Genomic DNA, 22372 nt, shown 5'->3' with positions numbered 1-22372 from the left:
ATCTCATATAGAATAAGCTTCATTATTTATACAACATAACGTTAATATAACAACTTATAGGCTATCTGCACAAAACGTCCCGATGTATGAACGTGTCTGCGTGGCTCTTAACTCCTTTTGTGGACGCTTCCTTCACGCATCAACGTGCAGAAACACAGGAACTGTGTATATGACAGTTATTAATGTTCTGCATTTCTGTTTTGAGCTGCGGGCGCTGAATGACAAGTAGAATGAAGCATTTGATAGCAGGTTTTTAATCAATGGATTTAACTCATTTATCTCATATAGAATAAGCTTCATTATTTATACAACATAACGTTAATATAACAACTTATAGGCTATCTGCACAAAACGTCCCGATGTATGAACGTGTCTGCGTGGCTCTTAACTCCTTTTGTGGACGCTTCCTTCACGCATCAACGTGCAGAAACACAGGAACTGTGTATATGACAGTTATTAATGTTCTGCATTTCTGTTTTGAGCTGCGGGCGCTGAATGACAAGTAGAATGAAGCATTTGATAGCAGGTTTTTAATCAATGGGATTTAACTCATTTATCTCATATAGAATACGCTTCATTATTTATACAACATAACGTTAATATAACAACTTATAGGCTATCTGCACAAAACGTCCCGATGTATGAACGTGTCTGCGTGGCTCTTAACTCCTTTTGTGGACGCTTCCTTCACGCATCAACGTGCAGAAACACAGGAACTGTGTATATGACAGTCCCAGTCATAGTCATTAATATTCTGCATAGTTGTTTGTCCTGCTCGCGCTGAAGAGATAATCACCGTACAATGAAGCGCTTTACTGCAGGTAACTCTTATACGAGATAAATAATATACACGATATGTATAAACCGGCTGAAATGTTTTGAAATCACTTGTATCCTACCTGATCGAAAAAAAATCCAGTCTTTCACTCTGCCTGTGTCAGTTTGAGTCTTGTTAATGTTTTAAATCCTTGCCGCCAAAATGCTTCTCTGTCGGTCACGGATTATGGAAAGTGAAATTTAAAGCTAAAATAGGGGTGGTTGGATTTATTCATGCACGTTAAAATATTTATCAAAAGCTGTTTTTCTTTTCAGATTCTTATTTACAGCATTATCATAATAGGCTATATATTAACTTATTGGGAGAAAACCGGTAGTTCGATGTGAAATCAGACATTGAGCACCCCCATATAGCCAAAATGGCATGATCATAACACCCCGCGAATATTCGACTATGAGATTGGGAGTCGAATCAGGCTCCTCGAATCGAAGCATCGAATCGTCGACTATTCGGGGTCACCCCTATTTATAATGTTCATGAAGGATTAAAAATGAAAACAGATGAGTGTTGAGAGAGATTGAGTTGATTTACTCCATCAGTAGAATTACAGATGATCTCATGATTCAGATTCACACAGTGAGACGTGACGAGACGATCAGATGAGACAGAAATAACAGGATCAATCAGTGTTTGCGGATTCACTGGATCTGCTATCAGACACCCATCCTGATCAAATAAAACACCATCAGATTGTGTGTGTGTGTGTGTGTGTGTGTGTGTGTGTGTGAATAATGGTATTTATGGACAGAAACACGCTCACCTCTGAGAGCCAGCTCTGCTCACAGTCAGGACTATTAGTCTGATTCAGTAAAACAGGCAGAATCACATACAGAAAACCCGCTGGAGTCTGAATCTCTCCACACGTTATATTGATGATGTCCATATTTCTTAACTGAAAAAATAAGAGTTTTTATAGAACAAATATTAAACCTTTAACTATTTGGCAAGGATGTAATGATGTGCCTTTAAAGCACTAATCTTAAAAAAAAAAAAAAAAAAAATCTATACACTCTCTATATAACAAAAGCTGTCACTGGGGCGGTACCTTTTCAAAAGGTACATGTTTGTACCTAAAGGGTCCATTTTGGTACCTTAAAGGTACATATTAGTATTTAAAGTGTACATATTTGAACCTAATAGGTACAAAAGTGTACCTTTTGAAAAGGTACCGCCCCAGTGACAGCTTTTGTATCTTTATTTCTGAGAGTGTATATTTATGGTTTCAACAAACAATAGCCTAACTTAAATGTCGGTCTGATCCTCACAAAAGCTGCTATATTTCAGAAAAAATTTGGAATATGACACACAAGTCACATGGCTTATTAGGAATAGTTTGTTACAAACAAACACAATAACGTACTGAAATGCATTTTCTTCAATTTATCAGATAGTATCTTACGTTTTAGCATTTGTTTTACAATGGAGAAAATTTAATATGTAGAGATTTACATTAATTCCAGAGACAGCCAGAGGGCGCTACTGTCACATTTAGACGTGTGTTATATTATTGTCTAGTTTTCGCTCTGCAGAACCGGTTTCATACGGAGCAGTATTGCGCGTGCGCGCGCCGGCTTGCGCTCTGTTCAGACAAGAGGGAAACTGCGAGCAAGATGTGAAGAACAAAGGTGTTTCCAAACACTTATCGAAAAGTCTTGTCCTGGGAAACGTCTTTCTTCTTAGCACCCTGATGAAATTCTGAACTTTCTGGCCTAAAAACATTTAATAAATCTGAAATATCCTTCTCACTATACATTTATTCTTCTTTATGCTTTTGCGCTCCTGATAATTATTCAAAATTAATCGAAATGGTCAGTGAAATAGACTACAAACACTGAACTTTTTCATGTTACAGATGAATGGTTTTAGCACAGTCAAAAAAGTTACATACAGCAGCTTTAAATATCGACTATCAGTCAGTGAGAGACTTTTTTCATAAACATTTTGTTTATGCTCCGTTTCCTGCAAGAATCCTTAAGAATTACTTAGAAATTTAGATGGAGCTTATTTACCTGCTAATCTGAAAAACGTTTCACAGACAAACGGAGTCTTTTCATACCTTAAACGGATCCTTGGTGACAGTGGCGGTTCTACATTGAATTACTCTCCGGGCAAGACCCCCTCTTTCCACTTCTCACACAGCTTCTGTGCTCGGTACCTTCTCAGCAAGCAGGGGCGCCAATTTGCCAATTCCCCACACAGTTATATGATAGATAATAGAAAACCGTTTAGCGGCGCAGATTATTTATTTTTTATTTTTTATTTTTTCAAGTGCTTGTTGCCGTCCCCCACGTGTCATGAAAAAATGCCGCCCCGGGCGGCTGCCCGGTTCGCCCATGCCTAAAACCGCCACTGCTTGGTGAAAACAGTTGATGAGAGCAGAGCTGATAACAGCGTGTGTCATTTATCACGGCCACGCCCACCACTGATCAACCTGGATTGTCAGAGTTTGTAACTCGAGTGACTCAGCCATTCAGGGATATTCCCGTTCGCACAGTGATTTAGGCTACAGGTTTTGCATTACCATCATTCTGGATTTGTGTGAAATTTCACAGATCAGACGGTGGATCAGCACTTGGAGATGACCTCTACAGCCCTGTACACCAGCGGAGACCAGGACAACTAGATGAGCCCCAGAGACTGATCCCCAGTGAAGACCCTGTCTCCTAGATGGCCATCGGGACAAGACCACAGGAACCAGATGAGTCCTCTGCACAATCTGACTCTGCTGCAGCCTAGATTTAAACTGCTGATTTTGTCTGGCCAGAGGAGAACGACACTATTTCCCCATCTAAATACTGTAAAGCTGATATAACGCCACCCAGCTTTATATCAAGCTGATGTAAAGCTGCTTTGACACAATTTGCATTGTTAAAAGCGCTATACAAATAATAGTGACTTGACTTGACTTGAAATTTCAAGGAAACTGAACAGAAACTCTCAGGTGATACTGTTTTGATTTTCATCTCTTGCGGTTGAAGTAGCCTAATGAATCTGTGTGCACATAACTCTTGTTTTATCACAGACATGTTTCATTACACATTTATTCATTTAGCAGGAATACAACAAGCGAATCGTCATTGGATGGTAATTTCACAGCCTGAACAGAAGTTGCAGCGGGTGTGGTGCGTGCAAAATGCCTTTTTGCCTGATCAGATGCGTTACATAAATCGCTCCTCTCTCTGATTACAGTGGATTTCCGTTTGTGATTCAGACGCATTCCAGCATGAGGGAAAACTGGCGATTTATGTGACGCAATAATGTTTAGGGTAGTGTTTTTTTTTTTTTTTGGACCACTTTTGTCTCAGTGTCTGGTTTGATGTTAAGAGGATCAAACAAAACACGGATCTCTGTCTGGACAAAGCAGACATCTGCCAGAAGAGATAACGTGAGGATACAGCAGATTTGGAAACCAGCAGCTATACTGTCCTGAGCAAACATAGGCTACAGGGATCTTTCATTGTCCGCACACTTGATGGAAAGATACAGAAAAAACAGAAAGCATTTATTGCCGACATTAAATACATTGTTGAGTGTTCAAACAAATAATTTAAGTTCTGAGTTGTTAAAAAGTGAGGTGCAATGTATTCTAGCAGAACATGTATGTTAATACACCTGCAGTAACCTGTGAGAATCACATTAAAGAACATGTTGATGCAGTAGTTTAGCCTGTGTCTCATCTCATGTATCATCAACATATAATACAGTCCACAAGACTTTACAAACCATCAACATTGCAACGTAAGTCATTTTGCATAAAAGCATCTGACAAACTCATAAATGTTACACTGTAGAGCGTCCCTGGCCTCAGGAAGTGGGCAGAAGTCCAGGAGCAATCAGTGATGAGGTCTCTTTACCGATTCTCACTAGTTTCTGAAAGACACTGTCTGCTCTAAGAGTTTGAAACGGTTTATGATTCTGGGAGCTACAGATCCACTGATTTCAGTATTGTGCTGGGACTCCATCAGTCATTGTGTTGCATTATAATGTCCCAACATTATTAGAGTCCCAACACAATGCTCTCAACCTCTCCACACAAATCTCTCTCTATCTCTCTCTCTCTCTCTCTCTCTATATATATATATATATAAGAAAGAGAGAGATGAAATATGCAATTATAGATTTCCTTTATGGTGACATTCTGCTGCTTACTTCACTAAAACTCTGAGGAAAGCTGCCGTCATTTAATCATAATTCAATCCATTGTGCAAAATCAGTATTTGATCCACTTACAGTTGTGCAGAAAACACATTAAATGACTTCCAACCATCTGTACACAGAGATTCATTAGTTAAATCAAACCAACAAAACAAATGTGAGTTGGCCCACAGCCATATCACCCTGCAGCCCAAGACCGGTTGCCCATGGAAGCTAAGCAGGGCTGAGCCTGGTCAGTACCTGGATGGGAGACTCCTGGGAAAACTAGGTAGCTGTTGGTAGAGGTGTTAGTGAGACCAGCAGGGGGTGCTCACCCTGTGGTCTGTGTGGGTCCTAACGCCCCAGTATAGTGATGGGGACACTATACTGTCAAAAGAGCACCGTCTTTCGGATGAGACGTTAAAACCGAGGTCCTGACTCTCTGTGGTCATTAAAAATCCCATGACACTCATCGTAAAGAGTAGGGGTGTAACCCTGGTGTCCTGGCCAAATTCCCGCCACTGGCCCTTGTCAATCATGGCCTCCTAATAATCCCCATCCACTTGATTGGCTCTATCTCTCTCTCCTCTCCACCTGTAGCTGGTGTGTGGTGAGCGCACTGGCGCCGTTGTCCTGTGGCTGCCGTCGCATCATCCAAGTGGATGCTGCACATTGGTGGTGGTTGAGGAGAGACCCCCCACATGATTGTAAAGCGCTTTGGGTGTATAGCAATACACAATAAAAGCGCTATATAAATCTTCATTCATTCATTCAAATGTGGTCGGCTCAATTTTTATTTGATTTTTTTCACAGTAAAAGATTTAGAAAAATCACAAGCATTTCATTAGAGTTCATCATTAAAACATTCTAATTGATCCGAGGTTAAATAATTTTTTAAGGAATTTAAAAATCACATCGTTTAGCACAGATTGCCTTATTTCAGCTACATTTTATATGACACAGAACCAGGAACAATTACAGTGAATGAAATACCATCACTTCCTTCACACAGACACCATTAATAAATGACTGATCATCTTCTGGACATGGAGCCGTTGATCTGATCAGATTCAGATTGATTCAATGAATCAGATTCATCAGATCTGAGCTTCATCTGGACACCAGATTCAGGATCCCTGAGAGAAACACATTCAGTTTCAGCAGATTCAGATTCACAGAGTCTCAACTCAAACTAAGATTTTGATGTGATTCTCTTGATTCACTCACCTGTATTCTGAATCATTGCGCTGAAATATGCTTGTAACTGCTCTTGAAATACAACTGAAAACAGATTATTAGATACTATTATATTCATCACTGTATTTTCTTTTTACTGAAGGATATTTTTTTTAGTTTAGGCCACTGATTTCATCATTAAATATGACTTTAACAAACTATGAGATATCTGACATAAAGGAGTCAAATCCTAAACTATATTTTCACTTCTATTGTAAGTCTCATCATTTAGTTTCTATGACTGTTTTAAAGTTTGTCTGACAAAATTAAAGACTCGTGACTCACCTGAAGATCCTTTCATGCAGCAAGAAACAGAAAAATGCCTGAAGAACAATGAAGATCAGGACAGAAATCCACCACCACTGATCTACACGAGCAACAGCACAATAAAATCATCTGATGGACTGAATTAATGAACTATACATCATGCTGTCAATCATCAGCTGAACTCTCGTGATTCTGGAGATTGAGTCGATCCGCTGATGAAGTCTGTGCCATTAAACACTTAAAAACACATTCACAATCATCAGGATTCACTTCAGCTTTTTTGATGTGTATGATCTAAAAATGAACATAAATGAAGCTCTGTCATCATTTACTCTCTTCATGTCACTCCAAACATTTATGAATTTAATCACATGGACCAAAAACACTGAGGTTTCCGGCAAAACCCGGAAACCTCACTGTTTTGTGTTTCACAGAGGAACTAAAGTCGTTTGTAATGACATGTGGGAGATTTTTGGGTGAACTGTCTCTTTAAAGATCATCATCTGTCCTTCAGAAACACTGTCATTCTGATGGAGTAAATGCAACATTCATCTGTTTTCATATTTAAACACACAGAAATATTGATGAGCATTCTCTTTTTATTTGACTATGAATTTTTAGAGACAAACATAAATAGTTTCATGAATAAAATAATCATGAACATTATAAATGCTGCTCTAATGCGTCTTTTCATTTCAGTTCAGACTGGAGACCATGTTCAGAGGTGAGAGAAACACTTCAGCTCTCTTCATGATGTTTCTGAAGGACAGATGATGATCTTTAAAGAGACAGTTCACCCAAAAATCTCCCTCATGTCATTACAAACGACTTTAGTTCCTCTGTGAAACACAAAACACTGAGGTTTCCGGTTTTGCTGGAAACCTCAATGTTTTTGGTCCATGTGATTAAATTCATAAATGTTTGGAGTGGCATGAAGAGAGTAAATGACAGAGCTTCATTTATGTTCATTTTTAGATCATACACATCAAAAAAAACATTCATTCCTATGAGAATATGCCTTGCCATTATTGCAAGTGTTCATTGAAATGAAATGTCCATCTGTCCTGATTCATCTGAAATATGGTTTTGATTGAATCTCGTGTAGCTGAAGTGAATCATGTTGATTGTGAATGTGTTTTTCAGTGTTTAATGGCACAGACTCAGAGGATCGACACAATCTCCAGAATGACAGAATGACACACTGTGTGTGTGTTTGAGGACAGAAACACACTCACCTGTGAATACCAGCTCTGATCACAGTCAGGGTTATTGGTGTGATTCAGTAAATCAGCATGAAGTCTGTATTCAGTCTCAATCTCTCCACACGTCATATTGATGTTGTACATGATTCAGCTCAAATGAAGAAAAGCTGTTTAAAATCACACAGCAAATTATTGCATTATATCATTATTGCATGACACGTGTTTTATTGGAATAAACATTTAAACATTTATGGAAAAAGGTCATTTAACAATGAAAATGTTAAGAAGATTTTAAGTATATAAGTTAGTAAAACAATATATATATTGAGATATATTTCTCACATAATAAAGAGGTATTATTTGTTCATATACTTGCAGCAGTATATTAATTAATATGGAAGGGCTACATTATCATTGCAAAATAAAATAAACTGTATAAGGCTGCTTTGATCTCATCATGAAGCCAAAACTCAGGAATTCTCGCAACACACATCCCAGACAGCAACATAGTGTCGGCCCAGATCCGGCCTATATCTGGTCCGTGTGAAATCCATGCGGGCCAGACGTGGGCCGACACTGCTTGCTGTCTGGGATGCCATGCAACAAAACAATAAACTTCTTTATAGTAATCTGATGGGAAGATCTAGAAGAAAACCATTTGCTCATCTGTACCTTCACCCATCCTTAAACCTTCTCCTTCCCTCCTGGGAAGATGGCCTGGGTCACTGCAAGTTGACTTAGACTTATCCCTTTCATGTGTTGCATATTTTTTTATGGTCTCGGTTGGAAATATGATCTCAGTCTCACAATAGTAGAACAGATAAAAAATAAAGATCTCAAATCTGAGGGAAATTATGTTGCTCTGCTGTAGGTTGTGCCCCTGATAAGGTCCTTTGCCAGATGTTGTTTTTTCTTTATTCTTCTTGATTGAATTTTTATTATACCTGGCAAAATAAATATTATTTCTTGATTTATTCTAGACTCTCCTGAAATCATTATGACTAGTAGACTGTGAGGAGGCTTTTGTTACCGCAGCTCTACGGCCAGGATACAGCAGGTCAAACTGAAGGCTCCTGAATGATAGGAGTCTATGATCTGAGACCTTCTGATTTCTATCACTGATGTTAGCAAGTTGTGCGGGAACAGACTAAGTAAACTGCACTTTTTGTAAAGAGGATGAAGTAGGCGGTCGACAGAACAGGCATTAGTCAATCTCCTCTGACTAAAAACAGACTGGTGAAATAGTGATTGTGAGATCTGCTCTCCGGCCGAGCAAGGCTCAAATGAGACATTAGTCCCCAGTGAACGGATAATTGAAAATATAGTGAGTCCGGAATAAACATGTATCTAAATTATAACACAGCTAACATTATGATCAGCTTTTAGTGTTGAAAATTACTATTACAATTTGTATTTAATAGACACTTGAAATTGGAGTCAGATTCAAACGAAAAAGGAGTCAGAATTAAATTAGAAATCAAGTGATTTTTAACAGAAGCACAAGAAACGACATACACAAGACTACAAAACTAATCCTTTATTCCTTAACATATTTTTAGAGCTTTCGCCACATAAATGTTTACAAACAATTAATGAATCGTGAACATGAATATTAATATTACATTTGTTCTATTTAATAGACAACCCTGATTTACTTCGTAGAAGGTTATAGTCTTTCGAATGGCTTTCTGTTACATTTAATCAGAGACTTAGTGAACGTACATATTGAAATGAATAGAAGATGTAATAAACAATGGAGTTTTGGTCCTTTTCGTCTTGTCAAATTATTAGGCTATTTATTTATTTTTTTAATCTTGTGGCTTTATGGATTAAAAAAAACTAAATAAATATTATTAGAAGTAATAAGGTATCAGCTATAAAATTATGGTTTACAGCGAACTATTAACAGGCATGGTTTACAACAGGTGTAGGCAGCGTCGGTCCTGGAGTGCCGCTGTCCTGTAGAGTTTAGCTCCAACCCTAATCAAACACACCTGAACAAGCTAATCAAGGTCTTCAGAATCACTAGGGCTACAGGCAGGTGAGGTTTTATTCAGAGTTGGAGCTAAACTGCAGGACATCGGCACTCATTGGGGTCCTGCACTTTTTTTCAGTGCGACACGATATAAACTTTAGCACTGTTCTAGTTACTGTTATTTGACAGACTTTTCAGTCTGGTTTTTTTTTAATTGTATGATGTTTATTAATTTTCGTATTGTTTTGTAAGAGTTTCACTTTTTGAAAAAGCGGTTGGTTTTATTTTGAAATAGGCTATGTTTCTAATTCTCATTCATACCGAACTGCATTCATGGCTGTAAAATCTGTAAGTAAACATTGTCTAATCGAAATCGCAATCATCGTGGTAATGTTTTTTGTTCGTATTGCAAAGCCACTGAATGATGATGATAGCGCTGTACAAATCAAGTTTCAAGTTAATCAAATAAAAGATAAACAGCGCTCTCGCACCAGTCATCCATTCCTCGTTTTCTTGGGTACTCAAAAATAAGTAAAAATAATCCTATTTAATGCTTTCTGGGGACTTAAACTTGACAACTTTCACTTTAATTATCAACACGTTTATGAAAATTTGCAATGCTTTTATTATAGTAAAATTGTAGAAAGTGTTATTTTGTAGCAAAGTGTTAGTGTAGCAAAATCATGCTAATTTGTGGTTACCATCGTTTCACTATATTAACCTTTTTTTAATATAATTTATTTGCAGAATTAAAATGAAACTCTAAACTTTAAAATTCAAATTCATTTCAGGTTTCTTTCATTTCATTACATTCTAGCAAAACATTTATTGTGAAGGTTGAGTTTTACAATTGTGCATGTGCGTGATTATTAATAGTCCTTTTGACAGCGACAATAAAACAATAATTTTAGCAGTTAATGACATAACATTTCTATTTGTATTAGCTACTTTCTCCCTATTTGAAATTCTTAATATGCCTCCTTCAGTAATTCATCCTGGCGCTACACCTTTTCCAAATGTACTGTACTGTACGACTCTTCAGTTCTTCACCGCGCTTCAGCCGCGACTCAAACTCGGGACGCCCGCTGCGCAGACTATGTCTAATAGCCTAAATTACAAAATCCAGTTCAATCTTGAGCATCAGTCAGTAAGACTCAGACTTGTACATGCTGCTTGTAAACACTTTATATTCTGTTTGAACTTCCCCTTTTCCTTAGAGACAAAAAAAAAAAAAAAAATACTCCGACAATGTAAATCAGTTAGACACAAAACTGTATTTAAATGCATGTCTCAGACCTTCATCAGATCTTTTGAGCTGAATGAAACTCCTGCATCTGGATCGAGTCCTCTGATGCTGCACGCTTTAACTCTGTTGTGTAGGAGAGCACGAGCCGTGTGATTGGTGGAGGAGACGGTGGGCGGAGCGAAGACGACGGAAAGTACCTGTTTGCGCTTTTACACTTTTTACAGATTATTGACGTCGTTCTCTCTTTTTTCACAGCCGCGATCATAGTTTGACTGTAACAGATTTAAGACAAAAAAAAAAAAAAAGTGAAACGGTGAAATCAATGACTGAAATACAGGTCTGTTTGCACCACTTACACACTGCTGTGCTCAATCTTAAACACTTGTAACAGTTCCACTTTTCTAATAATGTAATCTGGGTTTGATATTTTCAGATATACTGTTAGAGTAAAGTACATGAATATATCGATGGCACTTCATCCACATCACAGTTAGTTCACAGGTCTCCTCCATGGCTTGATTGAGGATATAAACCTTCCACCGCCATGCTGAGAAAAACATCAAAGAAGGGAGAGTATTGTGGGAGGAATTGGACTGAAATTTGTGGATGCTCATCAAATCAGTTTTGGATCAGAGCAGATTGGGTACCAAAATTACAGATGGAGCTCATATATGTACTGCAGACAGTAAAAAAAAAAAAGGTAGTTTTACCTGTGCTCTTGTCAAAAAGTCAGAATGACTGTAGCAGCAGTAAATGTACTGAGGTTGAGCTGAACTCTCGGTCCAGCCTCTCTTTACAACACGGTCAACCGAGGTTTGCTCGAATCACATCTGATAAATCTGGTCTTCATCTTTTTTGTCCACATCCTCAGGTCTACCTCTTCCTCTCCTCGGGGGACGATAAGAGATCAACTTATACAGAACAGTGTCTTCTTTTACTTGTTGAACTGTTTGCATCATTTCTAGTGTTAATGAAGGATTGAGTTTGTGTTTATCATCCTGATGAACTGCAGCTCACATGATTCATGTTCAAATATAAGAATAACATTAAAATAAAAAAAACACTGAGAAATTCAAAAACAGATAAATGTATTATCAGATTCCCAGGCTGAACAAAGGAAACACAATCAGATGAATGGTGTTTAGAGGGTGCAAACACACCACAGTGCAGATAATAAACCACAGAAACCACCATTGCATGAGAAGTGCTTTCTAAAAACAAACATTCACTGACACTGACACCTTCATTGGTAAGTAAAGAAGTATTTTCAAAAACTTTACGTTATATATCATTAAACATATATTAGGAAAGTACAAAAAAAAAAAAAATGCATGTTGTCTCAAGGCAACATTGTACTGTAATGGAATCGCATGAGGCCATGCAGGCCTACTAGGTTATAATACAAGTGTATGATTGTAAAGACAAGAGTTAGAATTGTCTAAATGTTTTTGCATTTTTGCATAATTTTGTAATGCATTTGTAAGAATAGTGATTCAGATACTATATCAGCACATATTATGATTTTTCTGTTCTCTCAGCTTTCACAAGCAGTAAGGTGTCATTAGTGAGGAAGGATATTATGCATGTGTGTGCTTGTGTGTGCATGTGCATGCTCGTAAAGATAATGTGCACATTAGGATAAGGTTATGATGATTTTTATTTTTTTTTACCTTGAAACAACACTGATTGTTGAATGTTTCGATAGGATAGCTGATATGATGGTTTGGTTATACTTGTGATCCACGATGCTACAATGTTGCCTGAGAGAAACAGCTGGATATGAAATGTTACTTTTTATTAAATATGAGATATGCAATACAGTAAAAAAAAAAAAATAGATAAAACAGTCTGTTCAAGTGTTTGGTTAAAGAAACTGATGTTATCAATAAATATATTTATTGTTTTTCTGCATGAAAATGTAAAATGTTTAAGTTTGTCCATAGTGGTACAATGTTGCCTTGAGGCAACAAACTAATAATAATAATAAATAAATAAAACATTAATGAACATGTTTATTGATATTGTTATAGTGTCCAATTATAAGCAAGAAAAATATCACAAATAATGTTTTCCTCATTGATATCATATCGCAAAGAGGGTTAAAAACAAAAAAAGAGGAAGAATCTGGCTGACTTTCAGTATGACTGGGATTCACCTCTTGCTTATCTTGCCATGAAAAATAAGTCACTTGACCAAATCTTTTGATCAGTGCCATGGCAACAGGATCTGCTGAACGTGAATGAATCATCACCTGTGCTGCAATGCTCCGTTCAGTCACGTACTGCTCATCCTTGAACATCTCTGCATATCCGCTGTATGACTTTAATGTGAACCTTGGATGCTATTTAACAAACCTTTTCATTTGCAATTGACAAAAATAATAATTTTTTTTTTTTTTCATTTTTAAGAATTCAGATCTAAATCTACAGCAGATTTAGAGACCTTTTGGACATTTTTCATTTTTTTCTAGTCAACCACTGTGCCAATGAGAAGAAATGCAGAATGAACTAAGCTGTCGAGCACTCAATGGCATGACAGGCTGTGTGAATATAAAGAATGAATGTAAAATGTAAAAACCTTTAGTGTTTGACTTACACACACACACACACACACACACACACTAAATTGAGCAAACACGAAACTTGCCATAATTTCCAAGGATTGTATGAACAACCAAACAAAAAAGTATACCTTGATTCTTTGTATTAAAGAACCTGTCAAATAAATGTAAACCTCAACAGCGCCCTCCTCTAGAAACACTCCTCTCTGGGTTTTCAAGTCTTCTCTTGATCTTCCTGTAGAGTTTAGCAGAACTGTGTACTTCTGAAAAAATCCCGAGCATTTAGCTTCATTAGTCATTTTCATTCTCGTGTCATGAATACGTTGATTAAGAACAGAATAGCTTACGAATCTCTAATTACTTGAAAGGAGATCAGTCATTACACCATGTCACTTCTAACAAGGAAGAATGAATGAATGAATGAATGAATACACAACTCCATTCCTCAAACAGGAAAGTTAAATTTACACAAGTTCAATTGCAGGGCTTAATTACACTGTAAAAAAAAATCCGTAGTTTTTACAAAATAATTCTGGCAGCGGTGGTTGCCAGAATAATTTTGTAAAAAATACAGAAAAACTGTAAACACATTTACAGAACAAAACTGTCAAATGTACAGTATAAAACTGTAATTTACAAACAGGGAAATTTGAATGTAAACCACTACATTCAACAACACACACTGCTATTAAAATCTGTTTTGTACCTTTAACATACTGACAACCACCATAATAATGCAGGTGGTAAAAGAGAAAGCCACATGAAGAATCAAAGCTCATCACAGGTAGCTTCACCACAAGCAGAAGTATATACTAATATATAGAAGGTGCACAGAGTCATTCATGCAAACACAAAACACCATCGTGGTAACACACATGATATTTAAATAATGCAATAAACTTTCATTAAACAACCGAAGATGTAACATAAAGCCCAAATGTACATAACTGATAACAAAAACTATTAAAAAACATGATTATTTAAACAAAATGCTTTCAAATGTGGAGTGTCACACAGGGAATTCTGGGAATATCAGTTTACAGTTTTTGACTGTAAATTATACATTGATTTGTTATTTTTACTTCTAAAAACTGTACAATTAACAGAATTTTACTGTAAAATTACATGAAATGTCTGGTTAGATCGTTTAGTTTTCCCCTGTATATAGTACAGGAACTCACTGTTAACATATTAACAGTTTTTTTCAGTAGCATTTTTACAAAATTTTACAGTTAAAATTACACTTATTTTTTACAGTGTATGCATTTGTTTATAACATTTAAGTTCATGATGGAGCGTGTAAATCACACTAACTTTCTAAAAAGCCATCAGTGCCAATAAAGAAAACAGTACATAATACTGAAACAAAGTTTTAATAATAAAAAAAATAAAAAAAACATCCCACCTCTGCTCATTAGTAAATAATTAGACACCTGTTGAGTTGAAATATTTTATTAACTCGTTAAATGCTCATTAAATTTCCATGAAGAAAAACATTGCAGCTTTGAATTAAGATGAATGAACAAATTCAAACAAGACATCAATTTATAGGATGGTGTACAGTCGTTTTACTTGCACAGCTTTATAATGTAAATAATGACAGAATACTGTTTTAAAATCTTACTTGTGTGTTATATCATAATCCATTAGAGCAGTGATCTCAAACTCAGTTCCTGGAGGGCCACAGCTCTGCGGAGTTTAGCTCTAAATAACACCTAGTGATTTCTAGTGATCCTAAAGACCTTGATTATCTGGATCAGGTGTGTTTGATTAGGGTTGGAGCTAAACTGTGCTGAGCTGTGGCCCTCCAGGAATTCAGTTTGAGACCAATGCATTAGAGTGTGTACAAAACGTTTGCTCAAGCAAACAAGATTAACAACACAGCAGTATTACTAGGGATGAATTATGGACCAGGCAACAATAAATACATTATATTTTAATCAGAATAAACTCATTTACACTTCATCAGGAAATCTAGAAACCAAATCACAGGAAACAGAACAGCCGCAGTAAAGATGAAACCTGAACCAAGAACAACTGGTGTAGTTTGTACAGTATAAAAACCATTACACCTATGGGATTTCCCCACTTTTCACAAAAAACGAACATGTTTGTGTGTGTGTGTGTGTGTGTGTGAGCGTGCACTTGAATGGGTTAAATGCAAAGCACAAATTCTGAGTATGGGTCTTGGCCACACTTCACTTTCACTTTTTTCACTTTCACCATACATACTGTTTCAACAGAAATCTATGTCTCAATATCAGCAGCTTCGCAGAAACAATGATTTAATGATTTTGAGCTCACATAAAACTCCATGAAGTGTCTGAGAGGAATCAGACTCCTCAAATGTATGTCCATATGACAATGATAATAATACAAAGTAGCCCAATGCATTTAGTGAAAGCTGAAGCAGGAATTGAAGTGTCGTCCGTCGCAGCTCAAAGAACGAAACGCAATCTTGGAGTCTGAATAGATTTTATTTCTATAGGAATAAAATCAAAACTCGTCTGCAGAGGAGCTTCCCCACATGTCCTTTGTCCCTAGTATATATACACAAATTTTAAACAGAGGAGGGGGTTTCTATACATTAAGTCACATGTATACAATTCTATATTTCACTTGCGTATGTAATTCTATCTGTCCCAAAGGAGAGGAGGCCATCCAGACTTTGTTATGGTAAAGGGGAGAAAGCCCCCTCCTCATTTCTTCCAGATGTGCCTGCCACGTATACATTTTGACACAAAGGCCTTCAGAATATATTGGAAGATTCAATAGATACTTTATAGGCAAAATTCACCTTGATTATGTCTAAGTAATTCTGATTAATATCAATAAAAATCCTCTACAGAATTCGCCATATTAAAAGAGAGACCTGGGTTCGATCAGAAACACAAGGGAGTCTTTAAGATTCAGCTGCATTAATAAAACAGACAGATGCAGATGAATGAGAATGAATAGAATAAATAAAAGTTAAGAAGCTCAGAATGATGCAAAAAAATCTCCCGAGGAGCCCTGAGTCTGAGTAAATCAGCCATGATGATGATGATGAAGGTCATCCTCTGGACACGGAGCCGTTGATCTGCTCAGATTCAGATTGATTCAGTGAATCAGATTCATCTGATCTGAGCTGCATTTGGACACCAGATTCAGGATCCCTGAGAGATTCAGCAGAAGATTAATTTCCCCGGTATCACAGACAAGGCTTAAGTCTAGTCCTAGACTAAAATGTAAATCTGAGCTGTTTCAACTAAAAGAAACTTGCACTTACTGATCTTAAAACATGTCAGTAACCATGGCCTAATCCTGGCTTAGTCTAAGCCCTGTCTGTGAAACCTGGCCATAGAGTATCAACTCAAACACGAATGTTGATGTGATTCAGTCAAACTCAGTTCAAGCCTTTATTTCTCTAGCTTTGATTCACTCACCTGATTTCTGAATCACTGCGCTGAAAGACGCTCGGAAAACATCTGACAACAGATTGAAACTGATTATTAAATGTTATTATACTCATAGAAGTATTTATTGAGATAGATTTGATAGTTTTCCCACTGATTTCATCATTAAATATGATTTTATGAAAGATATGTCTCCGTCTGTTAAAGGAGTCAAATCCTAAATTATATTTTCACTTCTATTGTCAGTTCCATCATTTAGTTTCTATGACTGTTTTAAAGACTCGTGACTCACCTGAAGATCCTTTTCCGCAGCAAGAAACAGATAAAAACCAGAAGAACAATGAAGATCAGGACAGAAATCCACCACCACTGATCTACACGAGCAACAGCACAATAAAATCATCTGATGGACTGAATTAATGAACTATATATCATGCTGTCAATCATCAGCTGAACTCACGTGATTCTGGAGATTGAGTCGATCCGCTGACGGAGTCATTAAATGCTGAAAAACACATTTCAGATGAATCAGGACAGATGTGTGTCTCTTTTAATGAACGTGTGTAGTTATGACAATGATTCTCATATGACTGTTTTTGATGTGTATGATCTGAAAATGGATAGAAATGAAGCTCAGTCATCATTTACTCTCCTTCATGTCACTCCAAACCTCTATGAATTTAATCAGATGGACCAAAAACACTGAGGTTTCCTTCAAATAATCTGCTTTTGTGTTTCACAAAGGAAAGAAAGTCATATTTGGAACGACATGAGGGAGATTTCTGTGTGAACCGTCTCTTTAAGGATCATCATCTGTCCTTCAGAAACATCAAGAGCTGAAGTGTTTCTCTCACCTCTGAACATAGTCTCATGTTTTAACTGAAATGAAGGAAAGAAGTGTTAGAGCATCATTTATAATGTTATAATGAGTGTAGTTTATCGTGTTTATGTTTAATATCCTGATGAACACGATCATCATAATTTCTGTGTTTAAATATGAAAACAGATGAATATTGAGAGAGATTGAGTTGATTTACTCCATCAGAATGACAGATGATCTCGTGATGAAGTTCATTCACACAGTGAGACGTGACGAGACGATCAGAGGAGACAGAAATAACAGGAGCAATCAGTTTCTGAGGATCTGATGGATCTGCTATCAGACGCTTGTCCTGCTCCAAATCAAACAAAATGTATCTGAGTGAATTATAGTGTATAGTTTGAGGACAGAAACACACTGACCTGTAGATACCAGCTCTGATCACAGTCAGGATTATCAGTTTGATTCAGTAAAACAGGCAGAATCACGTACACAAACCCCGCTGGAGTATTAATCTCTGCACACGACACTGTGATGTTGTACATGATTGCATTCAAATGAAGAACCTGTTTTTAATCACAGAACAAATTACTACAACATAATATTGCATGACAAGTGTTTTCTTGGAATAAACATTAAACACTTCTGGAAAATGACAGGAAAATGTTCAGAGGATCATCTTTTATAATTTACCATATGCAGATATATTTCTAAAAGTGCATATATGGAAGCATTTCAAAGAATGTTCTGCATTTAAGTGGATTCGCTTCACTGAATGTTGCAGAGACTGTAGCATGTGTTTTATTTTGTAAATGTTGTATAGAAATTTGTTAAATATGCTATATGCAAATATCTAGATTTTATATAAACTGGTAAAACAATATATAAAAAGTTTTAATAAGTTGTAATATGTAGTCTGGTTCATTTTATCTAATAGAACAAATCATACTTTACATACTTGTATAATCACATTATAACCTTATAAATGTTGCAAGAGGCAAATAAACACAATCTTGCAGATCCTTTGTGTGTATATATGTTTTAAGTGATTTCCCCCATTGTTGTTTAATGAATCAAACATGATTTATATTATATGTGTTGTGTTTAATAAACAAAACTGTACTTTATGGAAGGTTATATATCTTTTGTTGAACTATATATATATATATATATATATATATATATATATATTTTAAGCAGCTGTTGGTAATTGATATTGTTTGTGTTGATATTGTTGAATGGCCACTTTCTGTTGAGATGTTTAACAGGTGAATAACTAAACATTTCATGACAGACTGAATGAACATGAAGGTGACAGAAGGTGTAATAAACAATAGCTTCTGCAGACTCCATTTTGGCCCTTTTTGTATTGTCAAATTATTGAGTTGATAGCCTATTTAATTTTAACTTATTTCTTTGTTTTTGAGTTTATGTACCAATATAGACTAAATAAATGTGATTGGAAGTCATAGGCTATATGAGATAGAAACTGTAACTTGTATAAAGTTAGACCATGTCTGACGCTGTTCTTGCAAACAAGCCAGAGAATGGCGCGCATGCGCAGCACTGAATCGAAACATGATTGCTCAACCTCTCGCGGGCGCTTTAATCCTGACTCTCCGGCTTCTTTATTGTAGTGTCTGTATTGTAGAAAGTTACCATGGGTGGATCACAGCAGGCGTAGCATACAGCGCGGCACAAATCAACTTAAATACAAATAAGCACACATAACGCTTTTTTGAGATTTAAACTCTACAGTTTTCGCTTAAATTATCAGCATTCGAGCTGTACACAAACTGTACAGTCGGACAGCCATCAATTTGCGTTCTGTGCTCGAGTCCCTCCCTCTTCTGTTGCATGTGCCGTATGAAGGAAGAATATCGCTTTACCCGAGATAAGAAATATGGGACGATAGCGCTTTACAAATCAAGCTGCGGTAATCAAGGTAAAACGCACTCTCGCACATTTTTCTTATATTAAAGTTATTAAACATAGCATAGGCCTACAAACTTCTTAAAATCTTCAACTCGATATCATTCTCTTTAATTATCGACATTCATTCAAATAAACTGTATTGATAAACTGATTTTTTTTTTTTTTTATCCTTGTTAGCTCTGTTTATGCAACTGTTATGCATCGTCTTTAAAACAGCAACGATAATAAACAAACACACATTTTAGCAGTTGCACGTTTATTAGATTAAAATGACAACTTGAATTACAATTTCTATTATTTTGTCCTCTCTGAAATTTCTAATACGCTTCATTCTTTAACTCATTCTGTCGCTGACGCTGTATCCTCTTCCAGAATACTTAAAGTACAGCGACCGTATTCATAATAATCCATCACATAAAACCCTTAATCTACAAAAACTGCTTCACGATCAGCCGTAATTAAAGTTATTTTGAAAATGTATTCCATACCTTAGATCGCCTTCTCCCCCGGTCAATGTAACTGCAGGACTCCTGTTGCACGAGCCATTTATGAGGACACTTCCGTGACGTCATTCAGTAGCGCACACTTCTGACCGGGTGTGTCTCACTCATCCTTAAAAGTGAAGCTGCGGGCTCTTAGATCGCCCCCTGGTGTTTGGCTGCAGTACAGGTCATAAACCCCGCCCTCTCCATGTAAACGAATGGGACTTCAGTCAAAATAAAAAATTAAAATTACACTTCTAATACAATATTCCGAAATATGGTTTTGGTCATTTAAGGTAGTTGTTATCACGCTGATATATGTTCAATTGTTCGTTTTTGTGATACATTTGATTTTAGCTAGTAATTTGATGCTATAAAAACGGGGCGTGTCGTTATGGTTGATCGGGTCTGCGGGAGTTTGGGCGGGAGTTTGATTCCGCGGCTCCACCTCACGACACTACTGCGCAGACTCGGGCTCCAAACGAATCTCTACTGCGCAGACTCGGGCTCCAAATGACGTCATTTACTCAAGATGGCAGCGGTCATACTGAGATGTATTCGCTTCACTTTTCTATAGTGGAAGGAAGCGGAGACGCGTCGTCCATCTTTTTTACAGTCTATGCCAGAAACCCAATAGCGTCTCAGCACAATACGGTCTCGAGGACGTAACGCGCATGCGCATGCGCCCGCGGCAGCCTCTGCTAGACCATTATTTGGAATATTCCGGTCCAGCTTACTCGTGTGATTTGCTGTTCCTCCGCCACTCAATCGTTGGAGATCAGTAGGTTTTCAAAGTGGGAGTGGCGCTAAAGTTTCTTCTTCGGTCTCGAGTAATAAAACTATTTTTATTTATGCACATTTTGAAGAATCAGTCATGTTCACCTAATTGTTATCATCAACCTGTATTTTTTCCTCACAAACTTCAGAGTCATTATAAATCCATTTTCTCTCAGTAAAGTGTTTCCAGATGAGCTTTTCCCAGAAGCGTTTCCGCCCATCAGGACAATCCGGATAACTGGACTGGAGCTGATCGCTGTCATCGCTGAATGAATCAGGAAATATTAGTATTAATGTAAAATAAACCAAAGTCAAGGGTCATTCCACAATAAAACATTTATCTACTTCAACAGGACTAAAAATGTCTCTTAACATCAGTCAGTAAAAATATAGCTACTTAATATATTTCTCAGCTCATTGCAATAGTGCTGAATCGTTTAGGCCTATAATAATATTCAGAGGGACCAAATGACACTTTAAGAGCATTATCTCAATTTGAATTATCAATTAACACTAATAGAATCTGAACTAACTAAATTGTTTCTTATCACTTAAACGGTGTAACATTGTTTCTTCTTACCAGGAAGTGTTTCAGGTCTTGTCACCATCTTTACTGAAACGGATCACACTGAGCCCATGAAGATGGTTTCTAGAAAAAAAAAATGCATTCAAAACATAATCTCAATATTTATAATGATTTATAATATCTAAAAATAAACACGTGCGTAGAACACAGATGTGCAGGGAATCGTCTCAGCAGGCTTCGAGCTGCTGCTTACCTTTACTTTCACTTTCTGTTTCAAGTGATTTAACCTCTGCGCCTGCAGTGACATCATCATCACGTGACAGGAAGTGAGTGACTCCTGCACCTTCTTCCCTGACAAACCTCATTGGTAATATTGCGTTACAGTTTTAAAGCGGACAGCAAGACTTTGCAGCAGTTCTTCAAATAAATTCCCAGCCTGAGAAACATTCAGCTGAACTGAAGGAATAGAAGAGGACTGAGAATAAACTGTTTACAGCCAGGGGTGTAAATTTCATCTAACAGTAGGGGGGGCAATAAACATTAAATTTCTCAAGATCAATTTTTGAAGGGGACACAAATAATACAGCCAAAATTGTACTTGTAAGGATAGCTATGGGTACACAGCATGTGTACATAGCATGGACCGCGTTTAAATATGAGCTCGGTTCATATGGTTCACCACGCGGTCATATTATAATTATTATTTTGCATCCTCCATAGTATTTTAGGTTTGTCTGAAACCGAGTACGTCTCTTTAGATATTCAACCGCATTAAGCCCACTGATCTGCCACTTAACATCATATTGAGCAAAACCCAACACATAGGTAGGTCTACAATATTAGCCTAATATCAGTTCACACACAGGCTTATCGCCGTGTTAGTTGTAGTGGGTGACAAGCTACGGTATTAAGCTTGTTAACCTTATAATCGCTCATAGAAAATACATCGGATATCATAATTTTTTTGTCATGACTAATT

At 36.9% G+C, this 22372-nt stretch overlaps 1 protein-coding gene across 2 annotated transcripts; it reads right to left on the bottom strand.

The window, feature by feature from the left end:
• Nucleotides 1-14894: 14894 nt before the first annotated feature.
• Nucleotides 14895-22351, bottom strand: LOC131536112 (uncharacterized). Of its 2 annotated transcripts, none has more exons than XM_058768851.1 (9): nucleotides 21448-22351; nucleotides 20097-21132; nucleotides 18096-18239; nucleotides 17891-18025; nucleotides 17708-17732; nucleotides 17314-17358; nucleotides 17146-17222; nucleotides 16884-16925; nucleotides 14895-16613 (listed from the first exon to the last, which is right to left on the bottom strand). In XM_058768851.1, exons 2-8 carry the CDS (start codon nucleotides 20178-20180, stop codon nucleotides 16896-16898), a joined length of 540 nt encoding a protein of 179 aa, XP_058624834.1. In that variant the 5' UTR covers nucleotides 20181-21132; nucleotides 21448-22351; the 3' UTR covers nucleotides 14895-16613; nucleotides 16884-16895. The 2 variants fall into 2 exon arrangements, with proteins under 2 accessions (XP_058624834.1, XP_058624832.1); XM_058768849.1 differs by having other exon boundaries at nucleotides 17146-17227; nucleotides 21448-22336.
• Between the last annotated feature and the right edge of the window lie 21 nt (nucleotides 22352-22372).

The sequence above is a fragment of the Onychostoma macrolepis genome, chromosome 03 (genome assembly GCF_012432095.1).
Source record: "Onychostoma macrolepis isolate SWU-2019 chromosome 03, ASM1243209v1, whole genome shotgun sequence".
NCBI lineage: Eukaryota > Metazoa > Chordata > Actinopteri > Cypriniformes > Cyprinidae > Onychostoma > Onychostoma macrolepis.
This window is presented reverse-complemented; position numbering and strand designations above follow the sequence as displayed.

Coding starts and splice junctions, on each gene's coding strand:
- LOC131536112 (XM_058768849.1), bottom strand. CDS start 20,180: ATGACGTCACGGAAGTGTCCTCATAAATGGCTCGTGCAACAGGAGTCC. Junction 18,240..20,096: donor GGGGGAGAAGGCGATCTAAG/GTATGGAATACA, acceptor GATTAAAAACAG/GTTCTTCATTTGAATGCAAT. Junction 16,614..16,883: donor CGCAGTGATTCAGAAATCAG/GTGAGTGAATCA, acceptor TGAATCTCTCAG/GGATCCTGAATCTGGTGTCC.